The sequence below is a fragment of the Pseudophryne corroboree genome, chromosome 5 (genome assembly GCF_028390025.1).
Source record: "Pseudophryne corroboree isolate aPseCor3 chromosome 5, aPseCor3.hap2, whole genome shotgun sequence".
Lineage (NCBI taxonomy): Eukaryota > Metazoa > Chordata > Amphibia > Anura > Myobatrachidae > Pseudophryne > Pseudophryne corroboree.
Genome location: NC_086448.1, coordinates 17,618,077 through 17,645,909, shown reverse-complemented (window position 1 = coordinate 17,645,909; position 27,833 = coordinate 17,618,077). Strand labels below are relative to the sequence as shown.

Here is a 27,833-nt window from a genome sequence, read left to right as displayed (position 1 = left end):
ATACATGGAAAACAAAAGACAGCTCTCTGCATCTCAGAATACATTAGCCATGATCGCTCTACTATTTCACCGTTAGGTAGAGTATTAAAGAACCAGTCACGAGTAAATCGCCATCCAACACTAGTGGTCGAGAGGGTGAAATCTGCATCTTTCCGTTGCTCTGGTCCATGTTTTACTAAATCGCACCTCACTTTATCTGTTATATTAGGCCATGAATGTGGATCATTAAAATGAAGTGGACGCATTTCAGCCGTTTCACTAATGGTTGTGCTATCAGTGTCGATATCTAAATTGTGACCCTTGTCAGCAGTTACAATTATTGTATCAAATTCTTCCTGAACATCTTCTCCTAAATCAGAAATTTCTGGCAGTGGTGACTCTGCTCTAGAGGTTCTTGCAACATCACCGGCACCGCTATCTGACTTTGCGAGCCATTTCTGAAAATTTTGGGAAAGCTTTCGTGCTTCCTGCTCTCTCTATGGCCTCATCTTTTTAAATTCTGCACCTGATGGTTTCTTTGGGGGCATGGTTTGTTACTATAATAAAATAATTTCTGACATTATTATTGTGATTTAATAAAGAGGCTTATCTCTACATACTGTTTTCATTTTATTCTTGAAAGTTATATATATGGCAGCACGGATGGTGTAATGGTTTGCATTATTGCCTCAAAGCACTGGGGTCATTGGTCTGATTCCCATCATGGCCGTATCTGTGCAGAGTTTGTATAGTCTTCCCATGCTTGTGTGGGTTTCCACCGGGTACTCCGGTTTCCTCCCACACTCCAAATAAATGCTGGTAGGTTAATTGGCTACCAACAAAAATTGACCCTACCATGAATGTGTGTGTGTGTGTGTGTGTGTGTGTGTGTGTGTGTGTACATGTGGTAGGAAAAAATAGATTGGAGCAGGGACTGATGTGAATGGCAAAATATATTCTCTGTAAATCACTAAAGAATATGTGTGCGCTATATAAATAACTGGTAATAATAAATAAGGGTCCAAAGCACCTTACAGAGTGCACATGCATATACGTATATTTAAAACAACTAAAAATCCCATACAGCAGAAACATCCACAAACAGTTAGTAGGATGTAACCATGTACCATGTTCACATAGGTATGATCTGCACCTACCAAAAAAATCAATGTAAAAATAGATAATGAGAGTACTACTTCTATGGTCTTTTTATTACAACAGTACAACAACTATATTATATTTATAATATACTATATTTGCTTTTTAATAAATTGTTATATTCTTTATGAATACTATCTTGCCTATTAGCTGTGCTCTCATTATCTATTTCATCACAGTTTACACTTACTGTACCAACAAGGTTCCAGAAACTGACAAAACAAATTTCCTAATTAACAACAGCAAGAAGAAACTAAAGAGGGTTATTCACGGAGAGATCCATGCTTAAAATCTAAGCAATCTGACTAGATTGCTTAGATTTTAAGCACGGATCTCTCCGTGTGTACCCCCACAGTGACAGCGATGAGCGGATCCACGCAGCGATATCGCTGGTGCTAGATTTGGCAGAAGATAGCAGGTCGCTCATTTTCAACGCTGGGTGAAATGAGCGCCCCCCTCCCCTCCTCGCTCAGCACACATCCAGCTGTGCTGAGCGGGAAGAGATGTGTGCTAGATCACTGCACGGGGACAATAGGAAGTCAGAACACATAAACCAACTCCATATATATATACAGGTTGAGTATCCCTTATCCAAAATGCTTGGGACCAGAGGTATTTTGGATATCGGATTTTTCCGTATTTTGGAATAATTGCATACCATAATGATATATCATGGCGATGGGACCTAAATCTAAGCACAGAATACATTTATGTTACATATACACCTTATACACACAGCCTGAAGGTAATTTTAGCCAATATTTTTTATAACTTTCTGCATTAAACAAAGTGTATCTACATTCACACAATTAATTTATGTTTCATTTACACCTCATACACACAGCCTGAAGGTCATTTAATACAGTATTTTTAATAACTGTGTGTATTAAACAAAGTTTGTGTACATTGAGCCATCAAAAAACAAAAGTTTCACTATCTCACTCTCACTCAAAAAGTCTGTATTTCAGAATATTCCGTATTTCGGATATTTGGATATGGGATACTCAACCTGTATATACATACATACATACATACATACATACATACATACATACATATGCATATATATATATATATATATATATATATATGAAAACTAAATGGAATGACAAAAAAATAAAAATGGAGAAAAGATGGAGAACATACATACATAAATATCCATACTAATGTGTCTTTTTTTAGTACTGAATTATTCTGAGTATTTTTTAACAATATATAATGAACCTATCCTACCTTCTTTCTTTCTCAATCGGCTGGTGTTTTTACCTTTTTTAATTCACAATCACGATGGGGGTGCATTAAAAAGTACTCTGTTTAGGGAAAAAAAAATATTATTATCTGTGCTAATGCTCAGACTGTCACCAGCACTACAACAATATTATTCAAGGGACATACATATATATATTCACCTTGGCAAAGAGGCTGTGTTAGCCTCGAAACGTTGGTATCTACATCTGTTTGCCAATATATTTCAACGGCATTTGTACCAGACCTCTGAAGTGTCGCTACTTTTTGTTTATGTGCAATGCCAAACACTGAGGGCACCCGTGGCAGATGTCATCAGAGGTGGGAGTGCCGGGCCTTCGAACACTGTACAAATATATATATATATATATATATATATATATACAGACTAGACTAGTTCTCAAACTGTGTGCCGCGACACACTTGCAGGGGTGCCTTGGATTGGCGGTCCAGGAAAAATTCTAATTATTTATGGTCAATTTAATGGGCAAAAACGATATGGACAAACAGAAGTAAATCTTGTCCCTAACCACATAATTGAACCTAAGGATGACATATAAAGACAATTTACTTAATTTAATATTTCTTTCTAAATTTCTGAATTATAATCTTTCGGACTAGGGCTGCCGTGAAAAAACAGTGGCAGTCATGTGTTGGAACCGCCCATCATCAGGACATACCTCAAAATGGGAAGCAGTCTGGAACCTGTCTATTGGGGTCCCAGCTGTCGGGAACCCGGCAGTCAGAATACAGACGCCGGTATCCCAACACTAGTCTGAATGCCGACACCGGCATCCAGAAATGGAGCAACATCCTGGCACGGGAATCCCAACAAAACTGGGATCCCGAATGAGGAGACACTGCTGCAGAGGGTGTTGGTGGGTTGAGGTTAGGTTTAAAAATATAAGACCAAAAGGAATCCACAGCGCTGTTCCTAATTAGTTTCCTTCAAATTCAGGGATGTTATTATTTGTCATATAAATAAGTCCTTCTCCATAAACTTTATTCTCCACAAGATATCTACCTCATGTGAAGTCCAAGTTCTCAAATGTACTCCACAATAAGGAACCGTTTTCCAAATCCACACAGCAGATGCTAAATAAAATAAGGTTCTAATAGACTCCAAATACCTGATCAATCCATAGGACCCAAACATAAGTAAGGTAAAAAAAAAATAACACTGTTTATTACAAAAAGTTAAAAAGACATTCTTTCCCGCATGGTGCAGAATAGAACAAGCAGAGCGTGGCGGTATACAGAGGCAGATTGGCCATAGGGTCTACAGGGAAGATTCCCGGTGGGCCGGTGCACCCCCGGGGGCCTGTTTTGTTTGAGGACATGTGGTCCTATTTATACTGTAGACATAGTGAATAAGATGCTAAATAATTTGCATATATGAAAATTACTTTGCCACTTAGCCTGTGATTGCAGATGATCTAGTGTATGCTCTGTCTGCCTGCTTGGCTGACATATAAGACTGAGTGAATAGTGATTAGGATACGGTTGGTGTAATAGGCAAGAAAATATATATTTCTAAAGAATTATATAGTTTTCTAAATTCTAACGGTGTATCATATAATGTGCTCATAATATTTAATTTTATTTCTTTTTAACTTCCCCCTTGATGCTGGACATGCCCACTATCTGGAAAGTCTTGGGGGGAGGGTGCTGCTGCCATGGCCCATGGCTAGACCTTACACCTCTGGTGCAGCCCATGTGGGGCCACTAGTACAAATTTTTCCAGGGCCGCTTTTTGTTCCCAATCCGCCCCTGGCGGTATACAATCTTGGATTTTTAGATGTAATCACAGGGGAGCTCAACTGACCTTTAGGATGCCGATGTCTTGCAGTCTCCCTTCTCCACCGGGCGCTACCTTACCCGCAGTCTTCAAACACATCCACCGCTGGCTGTCCACTAGTCCCGAGAATCCAAGCGCTACAGCGCGGCCAGATTTATGCGCTCCCTTCCACTCCTAAGGACAACAATATGGAGAATATACAACAGGACCGCGGACCTGCTGATGGAAACACACCACCACATCCACAGAACTGCCTGGGTGAGCCCAAGAAAATGCAAGTGTAAGGTTTAGGCTGCATCCCAGGGAGGGTAGGATTAGGCTGCGGAGACGGGAGGTCAGAGTTAGGCCACCCTCCACGCCAGTGGCGTGCGATGAGGTCAGTGGCTGGTGAGGCACTACAATACAAGGATTTAATTTGCACACCGCGCCAATATTAACCTGCAGCTTTGGTATACCTAAATGAGACTCCTCACCAGTCTCAAAACAATCAGAAATACAGTACACTTTGGTATAACAATAGCGCTGATAACAGTGATCACACACAGAGTCAGCTTACATCAACAACGATATTCCATTTGTTCGGTCACGAAATACGCTATGCGTAGCAATCCACTGGTGGATGTATTCACCTCTTATAGAGGAAGAGATTCACCTTTAAATAATCCAAAGACAAATGGACATGGTGCAAGTACAGCCAGATAATTTGGATAAAAGGTGATTTTAATACAAAAAAACTCACAAACAGAGAAAAGAAATAGGCATATAACCACTTTTGTGGGTTAGGACATAAGACCAAGCATCAACACCGTTACCCTCCCAGTTCGTTAGCAAGGAAGCAGATCAGAGTTCCGGAATCTCGAATCCACTAGTAACAGGAAGCTGTGATGGTCCAGCAGTAGTCCCCAAAAACCGTCAGTCACCACGCCTGAAGCTTTTCGGACCTTAGTCCTTCATCAGAGGCATGGTGGCTGACTGACTAGGTTCCTCCTAAATACCCTATCTAATCAAGTAGGATTTGCTACAGATGTTCCTCCTAATCACATTCCGTCCGTTATCGCTGATCCTCTTGCGGAAATGACGTTCACGGTGATTTACCGGAACCGGAAGTGCGTCACTTGCGTTCCACGATGCGTTCCAGCTCCGGAAAAACCGGAAGTTAGACCTTTACATCCCAGGGTGCGTTCCAGATGTCCATTTTGTGGTATTCCTACAGTCTTAATGTTCATACGGTCCTTATAATGTCCATAACAGGAGTAATATCCGCAGTAGTATATACCCAAAAAGTAAACAAACATATTAGTGCATTAAAACAATGAAGGTTAAAACGATATTCATAAAAACCATTTGAGTTCAAACTCAGAGTTCAAGCCATTAGGGATTAATGAATTAAGTTTAAAAATCCATTTCATCTCCGCCTTGGCTAAATTAATCTCTGAATTCCGATGCCTCCAATTTGGAGTAATTGCTTGGATCCCCATAAAAAAATTTAAATATTTTGGATTACATTGATGTACCTTTTTAAAATGCATGGAAACTGAATGGGTTTCTAACCCCTTTTTTATATTATAAGTGTGTTCGGCTAGGCGTGTTTTTAAATTCCTACTTGTCTTGCCGATATAAAACAGGTTACAGGTACAAGATAAAACATAGACAACATTCTTCGTGTTGCATGTAATAAAATTATGGATGTGGAATTTCTCCCCATTAACCTCAAATTCTTTTTGTTTACTGGGGCCCTTTACCAGCCGGCACATGGGGCATAGTCCACATCTATGAAAACCATGGCTCCTAGTGCTGGAGTGCTTGGTATCATTCATAGCACTGTGTACCAGTTCATCCTTAATATTTTTGGCTCTTCTATATGTAAATAGAGGCTTATCAGGGATCTCCTTTCCCAATATAGGATCCTCTTTTAAAACTCTCCAATGTTTTTTAAAAATGGACTCAATTTCCCTATGTTGGATATTAAAATCACTAATAAAATTCCAGGTATGAGGATGACTAGCTGTGTCTTGAGTTTTTTTATTGTCCAAAAGGGACTTCCTATCTACAGATTCCAAACGCAGTTTTGAAGATAACAACTCTTCCTGCTTATAACCCTTCTCAAGGAATCTCCCACTCATTTCACCAATCTGCTGGTCACATATACTTTCTTCGGTACAATTACGTTTTACTCTTAAAAACTGGCCGTAGGGAATCCCATCGAGCCAGCTTTTATGGTGCAGGCTACTTTTCTCTATGTAACTGTTGGAATCAGTTTCCTTTCTATATAGTTTTGTAAAAAGGGTGTTATCCTTTACATAAATACACAAATCAAGAAAGGTAATGTCAGTTTTACTTATGGTGAAGGTAAGGTTAATGTTGTAATCGTTTATATTAAGGTTCTGACAGAAGACCTCCAACTCCTCATCTGTCCCACTCCAAATGAGGAGGTCTTTCAGCAGATTGGTGAAATGAGTGGGAGATTCCTTGAGAAGGGTTATAAGCAGGAAGAGTTGTTATCTTCAAAACTGCGTTTGGAATCTGTAGATAGGAAGTCCCTTTTGGACAATAAAAAAACTCAAGACACAGCTAGTCATCCTCATACCTGGAATTTTATTAGTGATTTTAATATCCAACATAGGGAAATTGAGTCCATTTTTAAAAAACATTGGAGAGTTTTAAAAGAGGATCCTATATTGGGAAAGGAGATCCCTGATAAGCCTCTATTTACATATAGAAGAGCCAAAAATATTAAGGATGAACTGGTACACAGTGCTATGAATGATACCAAGCACTCCAGCACTAGGAGCCATGGTTTTCATAGATGTGGACTATGCCCCATGTGCCGGCTGGTAAAGGGCCCCAGTAAACAAAAAGAATTTGAGGTTAATGGGGAGAAATTCCACATCCATAATTTTATTACATGCAACACGAAGAATGTTGTCTATGTTTTATCTTGTACCTGTAACCTGTTTTATATCGGCAAGACAAGTAGGAATTTAAAAACACGCCTAGCCGAACACACTTATAATATAAAAAAGGGGTTAGAAACCCATTCAGTTTCCATGCATTTTAAAAAGGTACATCAATGTAATCCAAAATATTTAAATTTTTTTATGGGGATCCAAGCAATTACTCCAAATTGGAGGCATCGGAATTCAGAGATTAATTTAGCCAAGGCGGAGATGAAATGGATTTTTAAACTTAATTCATTAATCCCTAATGGCTTGAACTCTGAGTTTGAACTCAAATGGTTTTTATGAATATCGTTTTAACCTTCATTGTTTTAATGCACTAATATGTTTGTTTACTTTTTGGGTATATACTACTGCGGATATTACTCCTGTTATGGACATTATAAGGACCGTATGAACATTAAGACTGTAGGAATACCACAAAATGGACATCTGGAACGCACCCTGGGATGTAAAGGTCTAACTTCCGGTTTTTCCGGAGCTGGAACGCATCGTGGAACGCAAGTGACGCACTTCCGGTTCCGGTAAATCACCGTGAACGTCATTTCCGCAAGAGGATCAGCGATAACGGACGGAATGTGATTAGGAGGAACATCTGTAGCAAATCCTACTTGATTAGATAGGGTATTTAGGAGGAACCTAGTCAGTCAGCCACCATGCCTCTGATGAAGGACTAAGGTCCGAAAAGCTTCAGGCGTGGTGACTGACGGTTTTTGGGGACTACTGCTGGACCATCACAGCTTCCTGTTACTAGTGGATTCGAGATTCCGGAACTCTGATCTGCTTCCTTGCTAACGAACTGGGAGGGTAACGGTGTTGATGCTTGGTCTTATGTCCTAACCCACAAAAGTGGTTATATGCCTATTTCTTTTCTCTGTTTGTGAGTTTTTTTGTATTAAAATCACCTTTTATCCAAATTATCTGGCTGTACTTGCACCATGTCCATTTGTCTTTGGATTATTTAAAGGTGAATCTCTTCCTCTATAAGAGGTGAATACATCCACCAGTGGATTGCTACGCATAGCGTATTTCGTGATCGAACAAATGGAATATCGTTTTTGATGTAAGCTGACTCTGTGTGTGATCACTGTTATCAGCGCTATTGTTATACCAAAGTGTACTGTATTTCTGGTGAGGCACTACAGCCACAATGTCCGCCGAATCCTGCCGAAGACCCCTAGCCAATTCCCGCTACTGCCTCTGAACCGATGCCCGCTGCCACCGCCAATGGCTTACAAACTTGCCCACCATCAACTGACCCAGCCCTCTGCCACTAATTTGCACCTCAGTCCGATGCCACCAATGCCTGCTGCCTGCCTGCTCATCATACTTGTGATATATTGTACATTTTCATCGAAAAAAAATAAAAATTAATGTTTGTGACTGAGAAGGGAGTGGGAGGAGGACATGAATGCAATTTTGTTGTCCAGGGCTTCCATTAACTTAATGGAGAAGGGTCTGAATGTGTTAAAAAATGTAAAAAAAAAATGCGTGAGGTCCCCCCTCCTAAGTATAACCAGCCTCGGGCTCTTTGAGCCGGTCCTGGTTGTTTAAATACTGGGAAAAAAATTGGACAGGGGTTCCCCGTATTTAGACAACCAGCACCGGGCTCTTAGACCGGTCCTGGTTCCAAAAATACGGGGGACAAAAGATGTAGGGGTCCCCCGTATTTTTAAAACCAGCACCGGGCTCCACTAGCCAGGGACATAATGCCACAGCCGGGAGACACATTTATGTAGGTCCCTGCGGCCGTGGCATTACCCCCCCAACTAGTCACCCCTGGCTGGGGTTCCCTGGAGGAGTGGGGACCCCTTAAATCAAGGGGTCCCCCCCCCTCCAGGCACCCAAGGGCCAGGGGTGAAGCCCGAGGCTGTCCCCCCCATCCGTGGGCGGTGGATGGGAGGCTGATAGCCATAAATGTGTAAAAAAAAAAGAATATTGGTTTTTGTTGTGGAACTACAAGTCCCAGCAAGCCTCCCCCGCTTGCTGGTACTTGGAGAACCTCAAGTACCAGCATGCGGGGAAATAACAGGCCCGCTGGTACCTGTAGTTCTACAAAAAAAAAATACCCAAATAAAAACAAGACACACACACCGTGAGAGTACAAATTTATTAAAACACACTTACACACTCACACATACTTACCTATATCCCACGCCGGTCACGTCCACTTGTCCAGTAGAATCCAATAGGTGGTTCCTGTAAAAATGAGAGACAGATTACTTACCTACATCCCACGCCGGTCACGTCCATGTAGAATCCAATAGGGTTGGGGTACCTGTAAAAATGAACATTATACTTACAAACAAGGTAATCCACAGGAGGAGAGAGAGAGAATATTATGCACTCACTGAGGTGGGAGGACGTTGGAGCACAGACAGAGGAGAGTGCTGCTGCTGGCTGTGAAGATGGAGCAGGCGCCGGAGGAGGAGCAAGGGGGGGGGGGGATTCCTGCCCGGCCACCGCACTCAGGCACACAGGCGCCGTGCCGGAGGAGGAACGGCCAGCAGGACGGTGACCAGTAGCCGGGAAGAGGAAAGGAAAATAACGCGCCGGAAGTACATCCCACCCTAAATATAAAAAAAAAAAAACCTTTGAAAGCAACATTTAAAGTACTTTTTTCTCTTTGCTAATAACAGTGAATGAAATATTTACTAACCTTACCAGACAGAGACAGCAGCACACAGGACAGGCTCTTCCACGTTCTAGAGGCACAGTCCAGGCAGGGCTCCTCACTTTGCAGCAGTAGAGTGTGGGCGCAGGGCAGTGTGGGAGAGACGTCTGACAGCATCACGTGACGTCTCTCCCGAATTGCAGGGGAGGGGGGCCAGGCTGCCGCTGGGCCATCAGACTGTCATGTCACAATGAAAGCCGCAGGTGCTGTGGGCTTGAAAAGCTCTGAACTGAAGATGAAGCCGCTGCCGTCCGGCCGCCCGCCCGCCTGCCCGCCCGCCTGTGTCCAGCTGAAGCCGGCGGCATCAGCTAGACACAGGCGGGCAGGCGGGCGGACGGACGGCCGCGGCGGCTTCAACTTCAGAGGAAGTTGCGGGCGCCGGGCGGGCAGTGGCTGCAGAGGGACACGGGCGGGTGGTGGCAACTTGATCAGCAGCATGCAGGCGGCGCTGCCGCCGTCCGCGGGACACAGGCGGCGCCGCCATCAGGAGTCAGTAAGTGAGAGCTAGTAGCGGGTGTGATGGCCGATGGTGCGCCCTCAGTGCATTTGCGCTGTGGGCAAGGCACCATCGGCACACACCTAGTTACGGCTCTGCTGGAGACAAGAACAAACGTTGGTTGTGTGTGTCCAGTAATGTCCCCAGGCGCACCGATTAGATAAGGTAGGATGAGAGAAGCAGACTCAGAATCAGCTTTATTGGCCAGGTGTACTCACGTACACTAGGAATTCTTTGTGGTACAAAGCATCGCCAAGCAGCAACATGAAGGGGGAATACATGGCATAAGAAGGGGGAAAAACGTAGCTTACATTACAAACATTACACATATGAGTTCATACTGCACATTGCAACTGTACAATAGACTCGACATATTATACATGTAAGACTAAAAACTAAATCTGTGTCCTGAAAACCTAGGGATTGTAGTGTTTGTATGAGAAGAGAATGGTCAACAGTGTCACATGTAGCAGAGAGATCTAGAAGAATAAGAAGTTAGTAATGGCCTTCAGACTTCGCAGTGACCAAATCATTCACTACTTTAGTCAGTGCTGTCTCTGGAGTGTTGGGAATGAAAGCCTGACTTATGTGGGAGTTAAGAAAGTGTGTGAGGCTGAGAGATTGGATGGTAGAGAGAGTTAGGGTCAGAATTGTGAATTTTTTCTTCAGAATGGGAGTAATCACTGCATGTTTAAACAAAGAAGGAAAGATACCAGTAGTGAGAGAGAGATGACAGATTTTAGTTAAGGTTGGGATGAGCACAGGAGACTGAGCTTTAATTATTTGTGATGGTAAAGGATCAACACAAGAGGTAGTAGAGTAGTAGCATGAGAAGAGTGCAGATACTTCACCTTAACTTGTGGGATCAAATGAAGAGAAAGTGCCAGAGGGTTCAGGCAGGGAATTGAGCAGGTTACTGGCTGAGGAAGAGCATAACATTTCATCTTAGATTTTATCAATCCTGTCCTTGAAGTAGGAGGCAAGTTCTTGTGCACTGATAGTAGCTAGTGGTGGAGGGTGAGGGATGGTAAAGAATGAATTAAATGTATTAAAAAGTCACTTGGGGTTGGTGGCATGAGAAGAGATGAGAGATGGGAAATATGTTTGTTTGGCAGTGTCCAGGGCATTATGGCAGGAGTGGTAGATAGTCTTATATGTAAGTCACTTAGATTCTGAGATTTACGCCACTGACATTCTACTTTACATGAGTTTTTGTAGGTGTTTTGTTGATTAAGAGGGCCACGGTTGGCATCTAAGCCTACGTGGAGGGTGATGGGTAGCTGAAGCCACTTCATCAGGGGCTCTCTCTAGAGTGGTTCAGGTGGGATACAGCAGTCTCAGGAGAGGTAAATGTAGAAATTGGTGAGATCAGTTGTTGCAGAGAGGTGGGAAGTTGTTGAAAATTAATAGTGTTAGTGTTCTGCGTGTTAGAGGAGGATTGCTTGATTTCAGTGTCATAGAGTTTGGAGCAATGGAGGAGACTGAGAAGGTGATAAGGTTGTGATCAGAGAGAGGGAAAGGAGTGTTAATGAATTCAGAAACTGAGCACAGCCTGGTGAACACAAGATCAAGGCAGTGGCCCTCCTGATGAGCACAGAGTCAGACCATTGTGTGAGGCAGAGAGAGGAGGTTAGAGAGAGGAGTCTGGAGGCATGGGCAGATTGTGAACTGTCAATAGCGATATTGAAATCACCCATGATGATAATAGAGATGTCAGAGAATAAGAAGTGTGGGAGCCAGGCAGAAAACTCTTCCAGAAATTGTTGTTTGGTTTGCCCAGGTGGGCGATAGATAGCAGCAACATGCAGAGAGAAAGGGGTGAAAATCCTGATAGAATGAACTTCAAATTATGTGAATGTGAGCGATGGAACCTGTGGTAGAACTGTGTATGTGAAAAATTAGGATAGTAATATTTCAACCCCACCACCTTTACTATTGGGTTGGGTATGTATTACCGGTGGCCGGGATCCCGACCGCAGAATGCCAGTGGGGGTGAGCGCAGCAAAGCCCCTTGCGGGCTCGCTGCAACTCGCCACGCTGTAGGCTCGGTGGCGAGTTATGCTCGCCACAGGTTCTATTCCCTCTCTATGGGTGCCGTGGACACCCACGAATGGGAATAGTCCCTTTTAGTCATGATGTTGGGGGAGGTATTGTGACCGGCGGTCTCCTGACTGCCGGTCACATAACTACATCCCTTACTGTTACCAGGCCTGGAGGTGTGTGTGAAATGGAGACCGCCATGTGACAGTGCTGCAGAGGAGACTGTGTCTGTGTGAGCCATGTTTCTGTAATAGCCAGCAGGTTGAAGTTGTCAGAGATAAAGAGGTCATGGATGGATGTTAATTTGTTACAAACAGAGCACGCATTCCATAAGGCACATGTTAGTGATTTGGAGGGTGATGTGATATTTATGAAGTTTGATGGTTTTCTATATTGTTGTGAATCAGCTGATTGTGAGTGGGGAAAGTGATTGAGGCCTGGATTTGGTGATTGGTTGCCAGCTAATAAAAGTAGAAGAGAGAGATAAATAAATATTGGTGAAGGATTGTGAGTGTTTATTATGGTGGCTGATAGTGGATGTTAAAGTACTCATAGAGAAGGAGGTATAAAGCTCATGAGTGTTTAGAAGTGGGGAGTGGTGTTAGGGTCTCCTGCCCTGTGCTGCCACGTCGTCATGGCAACCGGGAGACAAGTGCTAGTGGAGTAACCTGAGCGCAGCTGATACTCCGGTTCGGGTCTTTTGCTGTGCAGTGGTTATAGGCTCTGTGCACGGCAGGGGATCCGGTGCTGGTTTTTGTGCTCACAGTCTGTGAGGTCTGAGTGGGGCGTGGACAGCACCTGCTTTATAAGGCCTCTTTTCAGGGTAAGCAGATGCTGCTGAATCTCTGTTGGTTAGTCAGTTCATGAAAGTTAGCCAGTACTGTGTAGCTTTGTATTTGTTTGTTGCTTACTGCAAATAGGCCTGGGGATTTGGTATTACACTCTGCCAATCCAGACCTAGCAGTAAGACTGGAGTCAGTCGTTTAGCTTGCTGGGGTTCTGTTATTACTCTGTGAACTTAGCAAGTTTGCGGCTGTATTCTAACACTTGCCTGTCTAATCCTGTCTCACTGTGCTAGGTGTCAGGGGTCAGTTTAGTGGCAGTAAGCTTAAACCTGTGCACTGCAAGTGAGAATCAGGATTGTGGAGGCTCTCCTTGTGTCTATCATTCCATCTCTGACCAAGGAGTTTACTGCCACACCCGTTGGTAACCCTTTAGGGTTTTGCTGTAGCCCTTAGCAACAGCATTTCGGGTTCTCTACGTATTAAAACACAACATCTTGCTTTTTACATCTGAGCAGTTCTAATACAAGGGAGATACCCAGTTCCTTAGCCTCTGGGCTTCTCTGTTCACTGTGTGTGTATTTTGTTACCCTATCACCTTCTGTGTACGTTATGTCATATTCCCCAGTTTGTCTGTGAGTCCATTTGTTTTGCATAACAGTTCAAACACCAGTACATTCCTGCAGACACTGGAGTGCATAACAGTTCTGACACTAGTACTTTCCTGCAGGCACTGGTGTGCATAACATATTCAGCAGCCTAATACTCCTGTTGAAATTTTGTGGGAATATGGAGCATACCCCTCAAAATACGTTGCAACAGGTGGTCGATCAGGTGCAGGTCCTGACTCGACAATTTAATGATTTGTCCATTAAAATGCACACCTCCCAGGCTGCTGGCGGAGCTCCCGCAGCAGCAGCACCTGCAGGGGTTAAGGAGCCGAAAGTAAATCTCCCGGATCGTTTTTCTGGAGATCGCTCGCAGTTCTTTGGGTATCAATAAAACATTTCATTGTTCCCTTTTAAAACGGGCGATTAGTAATCCTTCTTCCAGTGGAAGACCTTCCCCTCTTCTGATACGTGGCCAGAGGGAGTTTGTTGTTGAAAGGATTCTTGACTCCAAGGTGGTTCGGGGTCGGCTGTCATTTTTGGTGCACTGGAAGGGGTATGGCCCGGAGGAGCGGTCGTGGGTGCGCAGTTGTGATCTTCATGCCCCCAGACTGATACGCTCTTTCTTCTCGCAGTTCCCCGATAAACCCGGTGGTAGGGGTTCTTTGACCCCTCGTCAGAGGGGGGGTACTGTTAGGGTCTCCTGCCCTGTGCTGCCACGTCGTCATGGCAACCGGGAGACAAGTGCTAGTGGAGTAACCTGAGCGCAGCTGATACTCCGGTTCGGGTCTTTTGCTGTGCAGTGGTTATAGGCTCTGTGCACGGCAGGGGATCCGGTGCTGGTTTTTGTGCTCACAGTCTGTGAGGTCTGAGTGGGGCGTGGACAGCACCTGCTTTATAAGGCCTCTTTTCAGGGTAAGCAGATGCTGCTGAATCTCTGTTGGTTAGTCAGTTCATGAAAGTTAGCCAGTACTGTGTAGCTTTGTATTTGTTTGTTGCTTACTGCAAATAGGCCTGGGGATTTGGTATTACACTCTGCCAATCCAGACCTAGCAGTAAGACTGGAGTCAGTCGTTTAGCTTGCTGGGGTTCTGTTATTACTCTGTGAACTTAGCAAGTTTGCGGCTGTATTCTAACACTTGCCTGTCTAATCCTGTCTCACTGTGCTAGGTGTCAGGGGTCAGTTTAGTGGCAGTAAGCTTAAACCTGTGCACTGCAAGTGAGAATCAGGATTGTGGAGGCTCTCCTTGTGTCTATCATTCCATCTCTGACCAAGGAGTTTACTGCCACACCCGTTGGTAACCCTTTAGGGTTTTGCTGTTGCCCTTAGCAACAGCATTTCGGGTTCTCTACGTATTAAAACACAACATCTTGCTTTTTACATCTGAGCAGTTCTAATACAAGGGAGATACCCAGTTCCTTAGCCTCTGGGCTTCTCTGTTCACTGTGTGTGTATTTTGTTACCCTATCACCTTCTGTGTACGTTATGTCATATTCCCCAGTTTGTCTGTGAGTCCATTTGTTTTGCATAACAGTTCAAACACCAGTACATTCCTGCAGACACTGGAGTGCATAACAGTTCTGACACTAGTACTTTCCTGCAGGCACTGGTGTGCATAACAAGTGGATAATAGAAGCTGTAATGTGGACAGAGGGTGAGTGTAGGCATACCTCCTAACTGTCATGATTTTCGCGGGACAGTCCAGTTTTTCTGGGACTGTCCCGCTGTACCACTGGCGTGCCGCAGTGTCCTGCGGTGGTAAGGGGGCAGTTGGGAGGTCTCCTGTCACTCTGCTCTTAGCATAGCAGCAGTGAACAGACGCTGTGTGTATCTGTGAAGATACGCACAGCGTATCTTCACAGGAGACAAGACGGACTGCGGGCACGCCATCAGCTCACACAGCGCTGACCATGCCCCCACTGTGACGATATTGGGAGGCGTGGCAGGTGGTTGCGGCATCGACGCAAAGCCACTCCTCTTTTACCGAGGCCACACCCCCTTTTTGGGCAGGTGCAGCTCTGCCGCGCAGAACTGTCCCACGGCTCCAGACTTTGTAGTTGGGAGGTATGGTGTAGGATGTGTGAAAGTTGGTGAGAATTCCATGAAATGAGATGAGAATTAGCAGTCTGGGAACATGCTGGGGTTGTGTTTTAGCTACAGTCAAGGGCCCCATACACTAGAACGATAATGCCCGATTTCATCCAATTTCGGGCATTCGGGCCGATATATTGGGCAAAATCTGGCATTTTGGAGGTTTTTCCGATCTGATGCTCATTCCCGTGAGGGTCGGATCGGCTCCCCTAGATCGTTAGTGCTGCACTCGTGATATGTCGGTTCCCGCAGGCATGGCTGGGATCACATACGATATATCGCATGCAAAATGTACCAAATCGTATGGAATCGTATGGAACCAGTCCCGGAAAGCTCCCGGGAGAGTTCAACGGAAATCGCCTCCGACTTCAGCCTCAGACATATCGCTGTAGTGTATGGGGGCCTTTAGGGTTATGTGGTTTGGGAGTAATGTTACTTAAGTTTGCAATTAACTTTTCCTTGATGTTTGTTCTACTGTTTTTTACCTGTTCAGATATAACACTTCATTATTCCACACTTTGTTATTTCCCCAGCTAGCTGACTTCTGTACTGTATCTATAAATACTGTGTCTGATTAAAGCCGGGTACACACTAGCCAATGTGTGTACCCGGCGACATTGGCTGCGGCGGGGACCCGGCATACACACTTGCCAATGCTGGCGTGAAGGGAGCGACGGCGGGGGGGGGGGGGAGCGGGGGCCTCGTTAGTGAGGTCCTCCCTCACCTGGACTGTTCAGATGAGGAAGGCGGTCATTAACGATGCGCGGGAGCGTGCATCTTTAGCGATGTTGAGTGTACACACTAGACAAGATTGTAAGAGATATCGCTCAGAATGGCCCTTCTAGACTTTCTCATCTAGTGTGTATGGGGCTTAAGACACAGGCGGACATCTGAGCATTTGGTCACCTGATTGAAATGCTGACTGATCAGAGAACAGAAATGACGCTGTGTGGGTAGAAAGGCAGCTGCTACAGTAACATAAAGTGAGCTTCAATGAATCCCATTATTTACAGAGGTACTGACAATTACAGGAAACTCATAAACTTTCTATCGGCCGATGTCGGACCGTACGACATCATTACACAATAACCTTACCACAAAATGTGAACTATCTTAACTTATCTAGAAATAACGACACAGAAATAACGACACAGACTACTGAAATGCCATTAAAATCGGTCAACCGTTATTTATTTAATTATAATACTTAAACTAAGTATGGTGGCAAATAAGAAAGAACGGCCGGGTCAGCAGTGACACTACAACTTATTGCTACTACGCATGTCCACGACATGACTTTATTTATCTCATTGGTTACGCCAATAAGTGCTGAGTCTCCAACTCTCTCCCCAATACACAGTAATAGGGCCGGCCAGACAGCCAAGCCCAATGACCCCTGGTAAAGAGGGCCAGAGTATACAATTTATTGGGCAAAGAGCGCACCTCCAAACAGCGGCGCAATAGCCACTGCAACCACCGTTCTTTCCCGCCACCATACTACAACACAACTAACTATACCCTAACTAACTAAAGCCATACCTTCATCCATCAAATGGACGCCATCAGTTCTAAATAAGTGGGCATCCTTAACGAATAAGTGGGTGGGAGACTACTGCGCCACCAAAATCATAACCGCGCTACGGGAATGGAGAGGGGAACGACCTGTCCCGAAGTGAAAACCTGCAAAACCTGCCACAGAGGGCGCGAGCCAATAGCACCCCACTGATTCTCAGGAGAAAAGCAGGGCAAACTCCAACGGGACCCTCACCGTTCAAACGGTGACGAGTGGCCAAAAAAGGCTACAGGACGAGTCCAGTTGAGTAAAAACAAGCAGACGGGGAAACAAGGCGGAGCGGAAGACACCCCCGCAGACTTACATAGAAAACTACGTGCAGCCAAGCGAAGGCACCCCCACCCCGCCCCGCCGGCCCGACGGCCTGTTGCTCCGCGAGCGAACTGATACAAAACAAAACTGAAAAATAAACTCTAGCCAAACCCCCGGAAGGGCCGGCCCGATAGTGGACATAAACTGTATAGGCATTGGGTTACCAGTGACCAAGCGATTCAATCTCTGCATCGGAGAATCCCAAGGACGCTGCCGTTGTCACAGCCCCAATGCGAAAGGGAACGCGCGCCATACATTGATGGCGACAATCCCAATGCAAGGAGGCAATTACACCGAAAGTGGTAGACCGTCAAAGGGGACCCATCAAAGGAGCAGGAGCCAACGCTCCGCCACCACGAGGCCACGAATCACAGTACGCATGAGCCAATGTGTTAGGGCAGGCGGGTAAGGCAACCCGTCGCCTGCACTCCAGCCGCCCGCACTCAATAACTGCTACCCAACGAGTGAACGCTGGCCGATATGTTACTAGCATGGCTGGAGCCACTGATGGGCATGCCAGAGCAGTTATCCTTTTTGATTGCCATATAACCTGCCAACAATGAGGAGGGCAAATGTCACCTGCAAGCGCGGCAGCAGGGGCCAATGCGTGGAACCTATCCCACAGTCGCCTAGAAAGAGCGTCAGCAATCCCGTTGTCTACCCCTGGAACCGAGTAAGGGATCTCGCCGCTAATGGGAAGGCGAAATCCCTCGGTAAAACCATCCAGCACAAACTGCGCCTAAGGGCAAAGTGGGTACCAGTGCAGCTATTTGTGCATGGCATCCACCCTGATGGGGGAAGGGGCTTTACTGAGCGCTATCAACGCCGGATGATCTGCCACCCGATTCCGCACCGGCAGGCTCGGGACATTCCGTAGCTGGATGGGATGCTCCGCAACGCAGGCAGCAGTGTCAAAAATGACATGTGGACCCGGATCCGCAATTGCCATTGTTAAAGGCAAAACAACGACCCTTGGACCTTTTTCCCGCATTGGCCCGAAAGGAACCCTTATCGTACGTCTGAACGGCTGGGCAGGAGAGGCTTCCTCAAGCTTGAGGGAGCTCTCAGTAACCTCAAGCCACACTTCGACGTCCTTCACTCCGAAGGCCATGATGTGCAGCCCGTGCTGCTTGCGCCTGACCTCCGTGTCATACCGAAGCCATGCGAGAAGCCGGTTAGAAAGGAATAGACCATGAACCATGTGCAGATAGCGCACAATGTTCAAGGCCTCTTCCGGGCGCGTCTCCAGATAACAGGCTGAGAAGGTGTAGAACCCCTTGAGCCAGTTAACATAGGACCGATAGGCATCCTCACCTAACCCACTCTTCTTCTTGGCCGCCACCAAAGCCTTGCGGGACTTGGATTTTAATGCAAAGACATCCATGTAAGACCCACTATTGATCCGATCCCGTATCCGTGGGCGGAGACCCCACAAAACCTTGGTGTACGGGCAACGCACCACGTCGCTTGGGCTGCCCTGTTCCGGACTGCTGCTACTGCTCCTGTGCCTATGGTGACGCGAACGTTTACTGCGCTTGCGGGAACGCCCGTGCCTCCGGCGTTTACCCTTGGAAAGCTCTGCATGCCTTTTGCCACTCGCAGCCTCGGCTACATCACCCAGCTGCCCTAGTGCGCTATCACCAGCAGTCTCACCTGACGAAGAGGCTTGGGAGTCCTGTCTCGAGGCGGCCGATGCGGAAGGCTGGTCGCCGTCGCCGGAATCGCTCTCTGCCATGTCCACTGGATCTGAAACACGAGAGGGAACAGAAGGTGCCAGCGAAGAGCCTGGCAATTGGTTATGTGCAGATGCCTGCGCACCGGACCCATTGGCAACCAGCGGTTGCTGTCCCACAGCTGAAGCGGGAGCGGCGCATAACGACGTCAGCTGAGTGCCCAGTGGGGTCAGTGCATACCGCAAGTCACTGAAATGCCCCGCCGATCCACTCCTGGACGCCTGCGCAGTCAATAGGGGAGTCAAAATCCCTACCACGGAAACCAGTAGCGCGGAAACAACCGCTGTGTCCCCGGTCACAGGCGCGGGTCCTGCCGCTGGTGTAATAGGGCGTGCAATGCTACTTGCTGAAGGTGCACTACCAGCCAAAGGCCCTGCACCACCATCCGGATGTGCAGGACCTTGAGCTGCGCGTCTCGTCCCCCGCCCAATGACCGCCTGAGGCAGGCTGGCACCGTCCGGGGGGTTCCCGGCCCGACGTGGGGTACCCCAATCATGCCGACCCGGAGCAGCCGCCGATGCCTGAGCGTCCGCCACTGAGGACTGAGCAGTGTTAGACGCCGGGGTCACCCCTCGACTGTGGACAACAGCACAACGCCTCCTGACGTGCCTAGCCCGAGCCCGGGCGCCACGTGACAAGATGGGCGCACGTGCTCTGCCCCCGCAGGTGCCCCACGACCTTGAGAGGATCCCCTTCCAGTAGTATTATGAGGGACTGAACCCCTGGAGGCTGTAACATCATGCCCTCCAGGGGACAGCCCCTGCCTCCCCCTTGTGGCTCTCCTATCTCTTACGCCCCTACCCCTGGAGGATGACACTGCAGCACCTCCAGGGGTCAAATGTCGCTGAGTGCCCCATGTGCTCCCGCCGTCGGGCCGACCCGCGCATCACGTGCAGCGGCGGGGGCCGAGGGCGGAGCAGCAACGCTGTGACCCCGAACCTGCCGGAGCACACCCGAGCGCGTCGCGGGACCCCCAGCGGAAGTAGCTTTGAGACTGCCGGGGGAAGCACCCGCGAGTGCACCCGTGGCAGCAGGGAAGACTGGAGGACTGGCGCCGGCGCTGAGCAGGAGTCTCCGCTGAAGCCGCCCCAGCCACAGCACCTAGGTAGCGGGCAGGGGGGAGCACCCGTCTGTGTGGGCGAGCGGCCATTATCAGTAGATTAGGAGAGTAGAAAGAAAAGAATGAACAGGGAATATAAAGAATGAATAAGTATGAAAAGAGGATAGGAAAGAATAATGAAAAAATACAGTAAAGTAGAAAAAAGAATGTGAATGGAAGAGATAAGTGGATACTCACAGGAGCAGTACGACCTTCTCTGGAAAATTCTTGAGGCAGATGAACAATCCTGGTTGGTTCTAAATCGGAGAGGGAGAAGGGATCTTCTGACATCACTAGGGGAGGAGACACGTCACCAGGGGGAGGCGCTACAGCCGAACAGGGTACCCGAAAAGTACCCTCGCAGGCTCGCTTTGCTCGCCACGCTTTGCTCGCCACGCTTCGGGCTCGGTGGCTCGCTTCGCTCGCCACCGGGTTACTAAAGGTAATAGTTGGTTGCGAGGATAGTAGAGGAACTATCCCGCTGGCCTAGCTCCTCCCCCTTGTGTCGTGCCTCCCCCCCCTGACGTAAAAGGTCCCTTAGGCCACTTGAATCTAGCATCTACCGAACAATCCTGTCTCCCTCAAAATGGCTGCTAGCTCCTCCCTAACACTCCCATTATTCTAATTAACATCCAACCCCCTAGACCTCTTTAACTGTTTGCGAACCTGCTAATTGTGCAAGGCCCATGCAATCCTCACGGCCTTGAAGTTTTCAAACGCTTGCGCTATTTGCACTCGCTCTTCATTATAGAACATATGTTTAAAACAGATAAATGGCAAAATTTGATGATATGTTGTTGGCAAGTTTCATGTGGGTTAATGCAGCCTGATACTTGTAGTGCAATGGAAATTAATATCACATAAATATCACATATGTTTAACAAAAGAAGCTATAGAAGGCTAATTCTCCCCCTACCTAATTTTGTAGCAAAGTCCGCCTGTAACCAAAGTCATGGGGTTATGTAAAGGCCCATACAATTACACACTTGACGATAAAATGAACGATGTCGTTCATTTCAGCCCTCATGAACGACGTCGTTCATTATATCGTCAAGTGTGTATGCATCCAACGACCAACGATGCGCGGCCCCGCGGGACGTTAACGTCCATCGTTCATCTGTGGAGCATGTATGCTCAATTTCCACTATGGTCGTTACCGACCAGAGACGACGTTGAATGTGTATGGTGTGAAAGACCAACGACCAAGCCACTGTTCACCAGCTCATTATTTTAATAAACTGTTCAGCTTGGATGCTTTAACGATGAATGGTCTATGGTCTTTGGTCTTTCGTCTTTGGTCTTTCATCTTTCGTCTTTGGTCTTTCATCTTTCGTCTTTGGTCTTTCATCTTTCGTCTTTGGTCGTTGGTAGTGTGTATGCTCATGTGGTTTGCTCAGCTGTTCAAGGGAAGTTCAAGGGAAGTCGTTAACGACGGTCGTTAACGATGTGTGCATCGTCAAGTGTGTATGGGCCTTAAGAAATAAACAGTTAAACATACTGTATCACCACATCAAATACTGTATATGCCAATCCACACTTTCTCTGGAAAAGACTTAGGGGGAAATTTACTAAGCAGTGATAAAAGTGGAGAAGTGAGTCAGTGGAGAAGTTGCCCAGCATTGACGTAACATTTGTAATTTGCATGCTGTAAAAGTATACAGAGCAGCTGATTGGTTGCCATGGGCAACTTCTACACTTTTATCACTGCTTAGTACATGTCCCCATTAGTAGTTGTGACATCAGTCCTTTCATTAACATATCAGCATTATCTTCACTTGCTACAAAGGTGACACTTACAGACTTTGGTGCATATTCATTATAAAAAAATTGTGCAATGAGAATTTTTAGTTTTCAATTCACATTGTATTAGTTCACAATTTTTTCAAAATTCATCATTTTCCCGTTATAAAATGATCACTTCCGAAAAACTGGTCTTTTTCCCGAAGACAGTTTTTCGGAAAAGTGATCCCCTGGCTGGGTGGCTGCAGCTCCACTACCTGCCTGCTCTCCCCCTCCCTCTAGTGCCTGCCCAGTGAGTGCTCCCCTCCTCTCCCGCAGCCTATTGTGAGTGTCCCCGCAGGCTTCCCCCACTGTCCAGCGCTCCCTCATGCCCGCAGTGACTGCTCCCCCGCAGCCTCTCACGGACCGGAAGCCACTGCCGAAGCCACTGGTGAAATGCTGTCGGAAACAGTGCGCCCACCCCTCCAGCTCAGAAATGCAGCCCCCGTGAAGATGGTCTCCCGCTGCCACTGCAGTGCTCAATGAATATGCCCTTTTCTCTCCACTAACTCACAAACTAGTGAGTCCACGGCTATTACCCCTGAACTGCTTGACACTGCCCTGCCTGTCGCTGAGAGTCTGTGATTGGGACTAGTGTGTTACACTGCACAGGCTGTCACCTCACTGTGCCTCCCTGTCTCCACTCCGTCACTCTCTCCCCTGCGGCTCCACTTAGTGACCAGTCTGACTGATGCTGGAAGCGGGAATAATATAAACAAGTGCTGGTGGTAACAAAGCCTGGTGCTGGCTGGGACGGGGTTTCTCCTGGTTTTCTGTAGCTGGTGCTGGCTGGGACGGGGTCTCTCCCGGCTTTCTGTAGCTGGGGCTGATGGTGACAGAAGTGCTGACTGTTATCGAGTGCCTCAGGAGGTGCTGAACGCTAGCTGTGAGGTAAAAAGCTGCTTGTTCTGCCCTCTGCTGGCTTTCCCACTGTCCCCAGTGCTTACCAGGCCCTCCAGTCAGCTGGCTCAGCCTGTCCCTGTCACACCGATCTTCCCCACAGCATCACCAGGCAGCGGCTCCGGCTGCTCCACAACTCCGGCCTCTCACTACGGCCCAGTCAGTCCTCAATTGCCACCTAATCCGCCCCATGAACAGCGCACCATTCAGCTCAGTCTCTCCACAGGCGGGATGGCTTCCCCTGGCACCCCACACAGCTCCCTCTCCTCAGGGCTCAGCACCCACTCCATAGGCTCCTCACCCCTTCAGAGGTCACAGGTCAGCCTGTTGCTAGGTCTGGGCTCCTTCTGCTGCTGCAGCTAGGAGAAAAGGGAACTCCTGCGGCCCCGGTTCTTGTCCTAGCACTGGGAGCACAGGATACAGATAAGAGACATTGTAACCGCACACGGAGTCCTGACGGGGTTCTGTAGTAGGGTATCACACATGTATGCATAAAATCTCACATTGCTGATATTAGCACAAATGGTCAATGTTTTTACATGTCCATGCATAAAAGTTGCTAAAAAGTTGCACAGCACATGCGTCCAGCAATGTGTATGCACAGGGGGCAATTCAGACGCATCCAAAATGTGGTGGAAATGTGCTGGGGGTTCCTGACCGGAGACCAGGAGGTGGCTATTCAGGCGCGCTGAGATGGCCCGTTATGGGCATTTTATCATCGCTGGTTATAAACTCAGGCACTTGATTTCTTTCACTGGGGGCGGGATGTACTAAAGGGAAAATGCGGTAAAACCCCCGTTTTCAGGAGTTTTACAGCATTTTCTTATGTACTAAACCCCAGCCGCCGGGATTTCGGTGCGGAGGGTAACGCCAGCTTTGGCTGGTGTTACCCCGTAGAAGCCTATGGGCTTCCTTTCGCTCCCATCCTGAGGGATCCAATCGGATCCCCCCCCTCGCCCCCCTGTGTACCTCTGGCTGCCGGCGAGATGTCCTGTCCCAGCCACTGCCTGCCTGACGGGGCTGGTGGAGGAGGGCGGCAGCAGCATCCAGTCAATGCCGCAGCTGCCTCGTACAGGGACCTCCTCTACCGGCCCCAGGCTGTGCTGATTGGTGCAGCCTGTGCTGACAGCAGCGGGGGAAGAGCGTCATCTCTGTCCCTCCTGCCCCCGGAGCGCAGGTAAACAGCCGGCGTCCTTCCTCCTCCACCAGCACAGCAGCATCCGGCATCACAAAGGACGGCTCTTATTGGGGAGAGCTGTCCTTTGCTATACTGATCGCATATGTTAGTACATTTGCGATCAGTATGTAGGCGAAGTGTGGCGGAATACTCCGCCACATGTTAGTACATCCCGCCCTAGATGCCGTACTTAGATGGAGATTCTGCACCTATCATGGGGCTGGTGTGACCAGTAGTCATGCCTAAAGATGCCCCACGTGGAGCAGCCGACCGCCCGTACACTCACTGAACACGCCGGCGGTGATTGACAGCGCAACTGGGTGGTTGCATATAACTGCCCGCCCACTTTGTGACATCATTTAAGATGGATCAGGCAATGTGTATGCACAACACACTGCCTGGTCCGTCTGCAGATATATCTATGAGTGTCTACCCAGCATTAACCAGATGGGGCTGGTCGGCGATGTATTTGTTTATAGCTCATTGTTATAACAATTATTCATATATTTCAATAGCTATTTAAACCACACCCACACAAGGCAAACCACACCTACAACCCTGTTTGCCAGGCCCATTTTTCTGTTGCATGTGCTGGTAGAAAAAGCCGGACCACTTGCATGATTCTGCCCCCCAGACTGAAAGTCGCCAGCCAGCCCCTGGCTGTGGGCCAATGCCCCTTTGTTGAAGTCTTCCCAGCCTCCCTCCCTTGGTGTTTTTGTTGGTTTATCATTGGCTATTTTGGTGCAGGAAAGAATGTCAGTTCACAAGTCAATTATTTAATTTGGGTGTGCTCCCTTCATTGACTGGTTGATGGGAGTAGCAGAGGTGTATCTTCCTATTGGCCAGGATGGCACTTGCCAGGGGCGCTGGCCAAGGGGGGCGTCACCCGGCAGAACCACCCGCGCCAGGGGGTAGAATGACACAGTGGTTCTCACTGAGTACATCCCTTAGCGGTGCTCATCCACTGCCGGACTCTCAGAAGCGTATTGCACTCTGACACTCTCTGTGACTACGGTCACAATGATGGTGAATATAGCCGGGGAGCGGGGCACTTCCAGGTATGGGGAGGGGCGAGGCACCTCCTCTTCCTCATCCGCTCCCCTTCTCATTGGTCCCATACGGTCTGTCACCAAACAGCAGCCACTACAATCAGCACCAGTCAGCAGTGCAGCATGAGCATACCTGTACATTTTCTGCGGTACCGTAGCTGCACTGCATGGTCTATCCTGGCAGTCTGGATCACAGCTTACAAAGAGCTCTGTATGGAGAGGTATCTAGACCAGTGACTGCCTGTCCAGCTGTGTTGAGACTACAAGTCCCAGCACACCTTGTCAATTGGATTTGCTGGGACATGTAGTGCAATCACACCTAGAGAGAGGTTTTTAACTGTATGTATGTGTGCATATATCCCCTCAGTGACCCTGTCCGCACCCTCCTTGTAATTCCCCATTAGTGTCACTGCCCGCACCATCCCTGTAACTGCCCCCTCAGTGACCATGCCCATATACTCCTGTAATTCCCTTTCAGTGTCCCTGGCCACACCCTTCCCATAATTCCCCCTCAGTCTCCCTGCCCACACCCTCCCCGTAATTCCCTCTCAGTGTCCCTACCAGCACCCTAACCATAATTCCCCCTCAGTGTCCCTGCCCACACCCTCCCAGTAATTCCCTCTCAGTGTCCCTGCCCGCACCCTCCCCGTAATTCCCTCTCAGTGTCCCTACCCGCACCCTCCCCGTAATTCCCTCTCAGTATCCCTACCCGGACCCTTACCGTAATTCCCCCCTCAGTGCCCCTGCCTGCACACTCCTGTAATTCCCCCTCAGTGTCCCTGCCCGCACACTCCTGTAATTCCCCCTCAATATCCCTGCCCGCACCCTCCCCGTAATTCCCTCTCAGTGTCCCTACCAGAACTCTAACCGTAATTCCCCCTCAGTGTCCCTGCCTGCACACTCCTCGTAATTCCCCCTCAGTTTCCCTGCCTGCACCCTCCCCGTAATTCCATCTCAGTGTCCCTGCCCTTTTGTACAGGGCCGTAGCTAGGTGTGTGCTGAGTGTTCTCGGCCCACAGTACATAGGCACTGAGGACAGAGAACCGGCACGTAATGTGTAAAAGGGAGCTCTGCCTGACGTAATGTGTAAAAGGGAGCTCTGCCTGCCGTAACATGTAAAAGGGAGCACTGCCTGCCGTAATGTGTAAAAGGGAGCTCTGCATGCCGTAACATGTAAAAGGGAGCACTGCCTGCCATAATGAGTAAAAGGGAGCTCTGCCTGTCATAATGTGTAAAAGGGAGCTCTGCCTGCCGTAATGTGTAATAGGGGCTCTGCCTGTCGTAATGTGTAAAAGGGAGCTCTGCCGGCCGTAATGTGTAATAGGGGCTCTACCTGGAGTAATGTGTAAAATGGGGCTCTACCTGGCGTAATGTGTGTAAGTGGCGTCATTTGATTAATGGAGACCACTGTGCAGCGTAATATGAATTGGTATTTTGTGGCCACACCCCTTCCACATAAGGCCACACCCCTATAGTTTTGGCGCACACCTACAGCGCGCACTGGCCCTATTTTAAATATGGTGGGGGCACTGAGCCTGTTTCTTGCACACAGCTCTAAAATGTCCCTGGCTGCACCCTCCCCATAATTCAATCTCAGTGCCCCTGCCCGCACCCTTCCTGTAATTCTCCCTCAGTGTTCCTGACCTCAGCTTCCCTGTGACTCCCCCCTCAGTGTCCCTGCCCGCACACTCCTGTAATTCCCTCTCAGTGTCCCTTCCCGCACCCTCCCTGTAATTGCCCTTCAGTGTCCCTGACCTCACCCTCCCTGTAGCCCCTCCGTCTCATTTTCCCTACCCGAACCCTCCCTGTAATTCCCTCTTAGTGTCCCTGACCTCTGTCTCCCTGTGACTCTCCATTCAGTGTCCCTGCCCACACCCTCCTGTAATTCCCCCTCAGTGTCCCTGCCCGCACACTCCTGTAATTCTCCCTCAGTGTCCCTGCCCACAACCTACTGTAATTCCCCCTCAGTGTCCCTGCCCGCACACTCCTGTAATTCCCCCTCAGTGTCCCTGCCCGCACACTCCTGTAATTCCCCCTCAGTGTCCCTGCCCGCACACTCCTGTAATTCCCCCTCAGTGTCCCTGCCCACACCCTCCTGTAATTCCCCCTCAGTGTCCCTGCCCGCACACTCCTGTAATTCCCCCTCAGTGTCCCTGCCCACACCCTCCCTGTAATTCCCTCTCAGTGTCCCTACCAGAACTCTAACCGTAATTCCCCCTCAGTGTCCCTGCCTGCACACTCCTCGTAATTCCCCCTCAGTCTCCCTGCCTGCACCCTCCCCGTAATTCCATCTCAGTGTCCCTGCCCTTTTGTACAGGGCCGTAGCTAGGTGTGTGCTGAGTGTTCTCGGCCCACAGTACATAGGCACTGAGGACAGAGAAC

General features: G+C 48.0%; 1 protein-coding gene across 1 annotated transcript in view; it reads left to right on the top strand.

Moving 5' to 3' along the window:
• Positions 1 to 27,833, top strand: part of LOC134928726 (uncharacterized) — a 236,200-nt gene that overhangs the window by 70,713 nt on the left and 137,654 nt on the right. Inside the window, exon 4 of the mRNA XM_063924742.1 lies at positions 6,562 to 6,705. Within this exon, the coding sequence (XP_063780812.1) occupies positions 6,562 to 6,705 (144 nt within the window). The remainder of the gene's footprint in view (positions 1 to 6,561; positions 6,706 to 27,833) is intronic.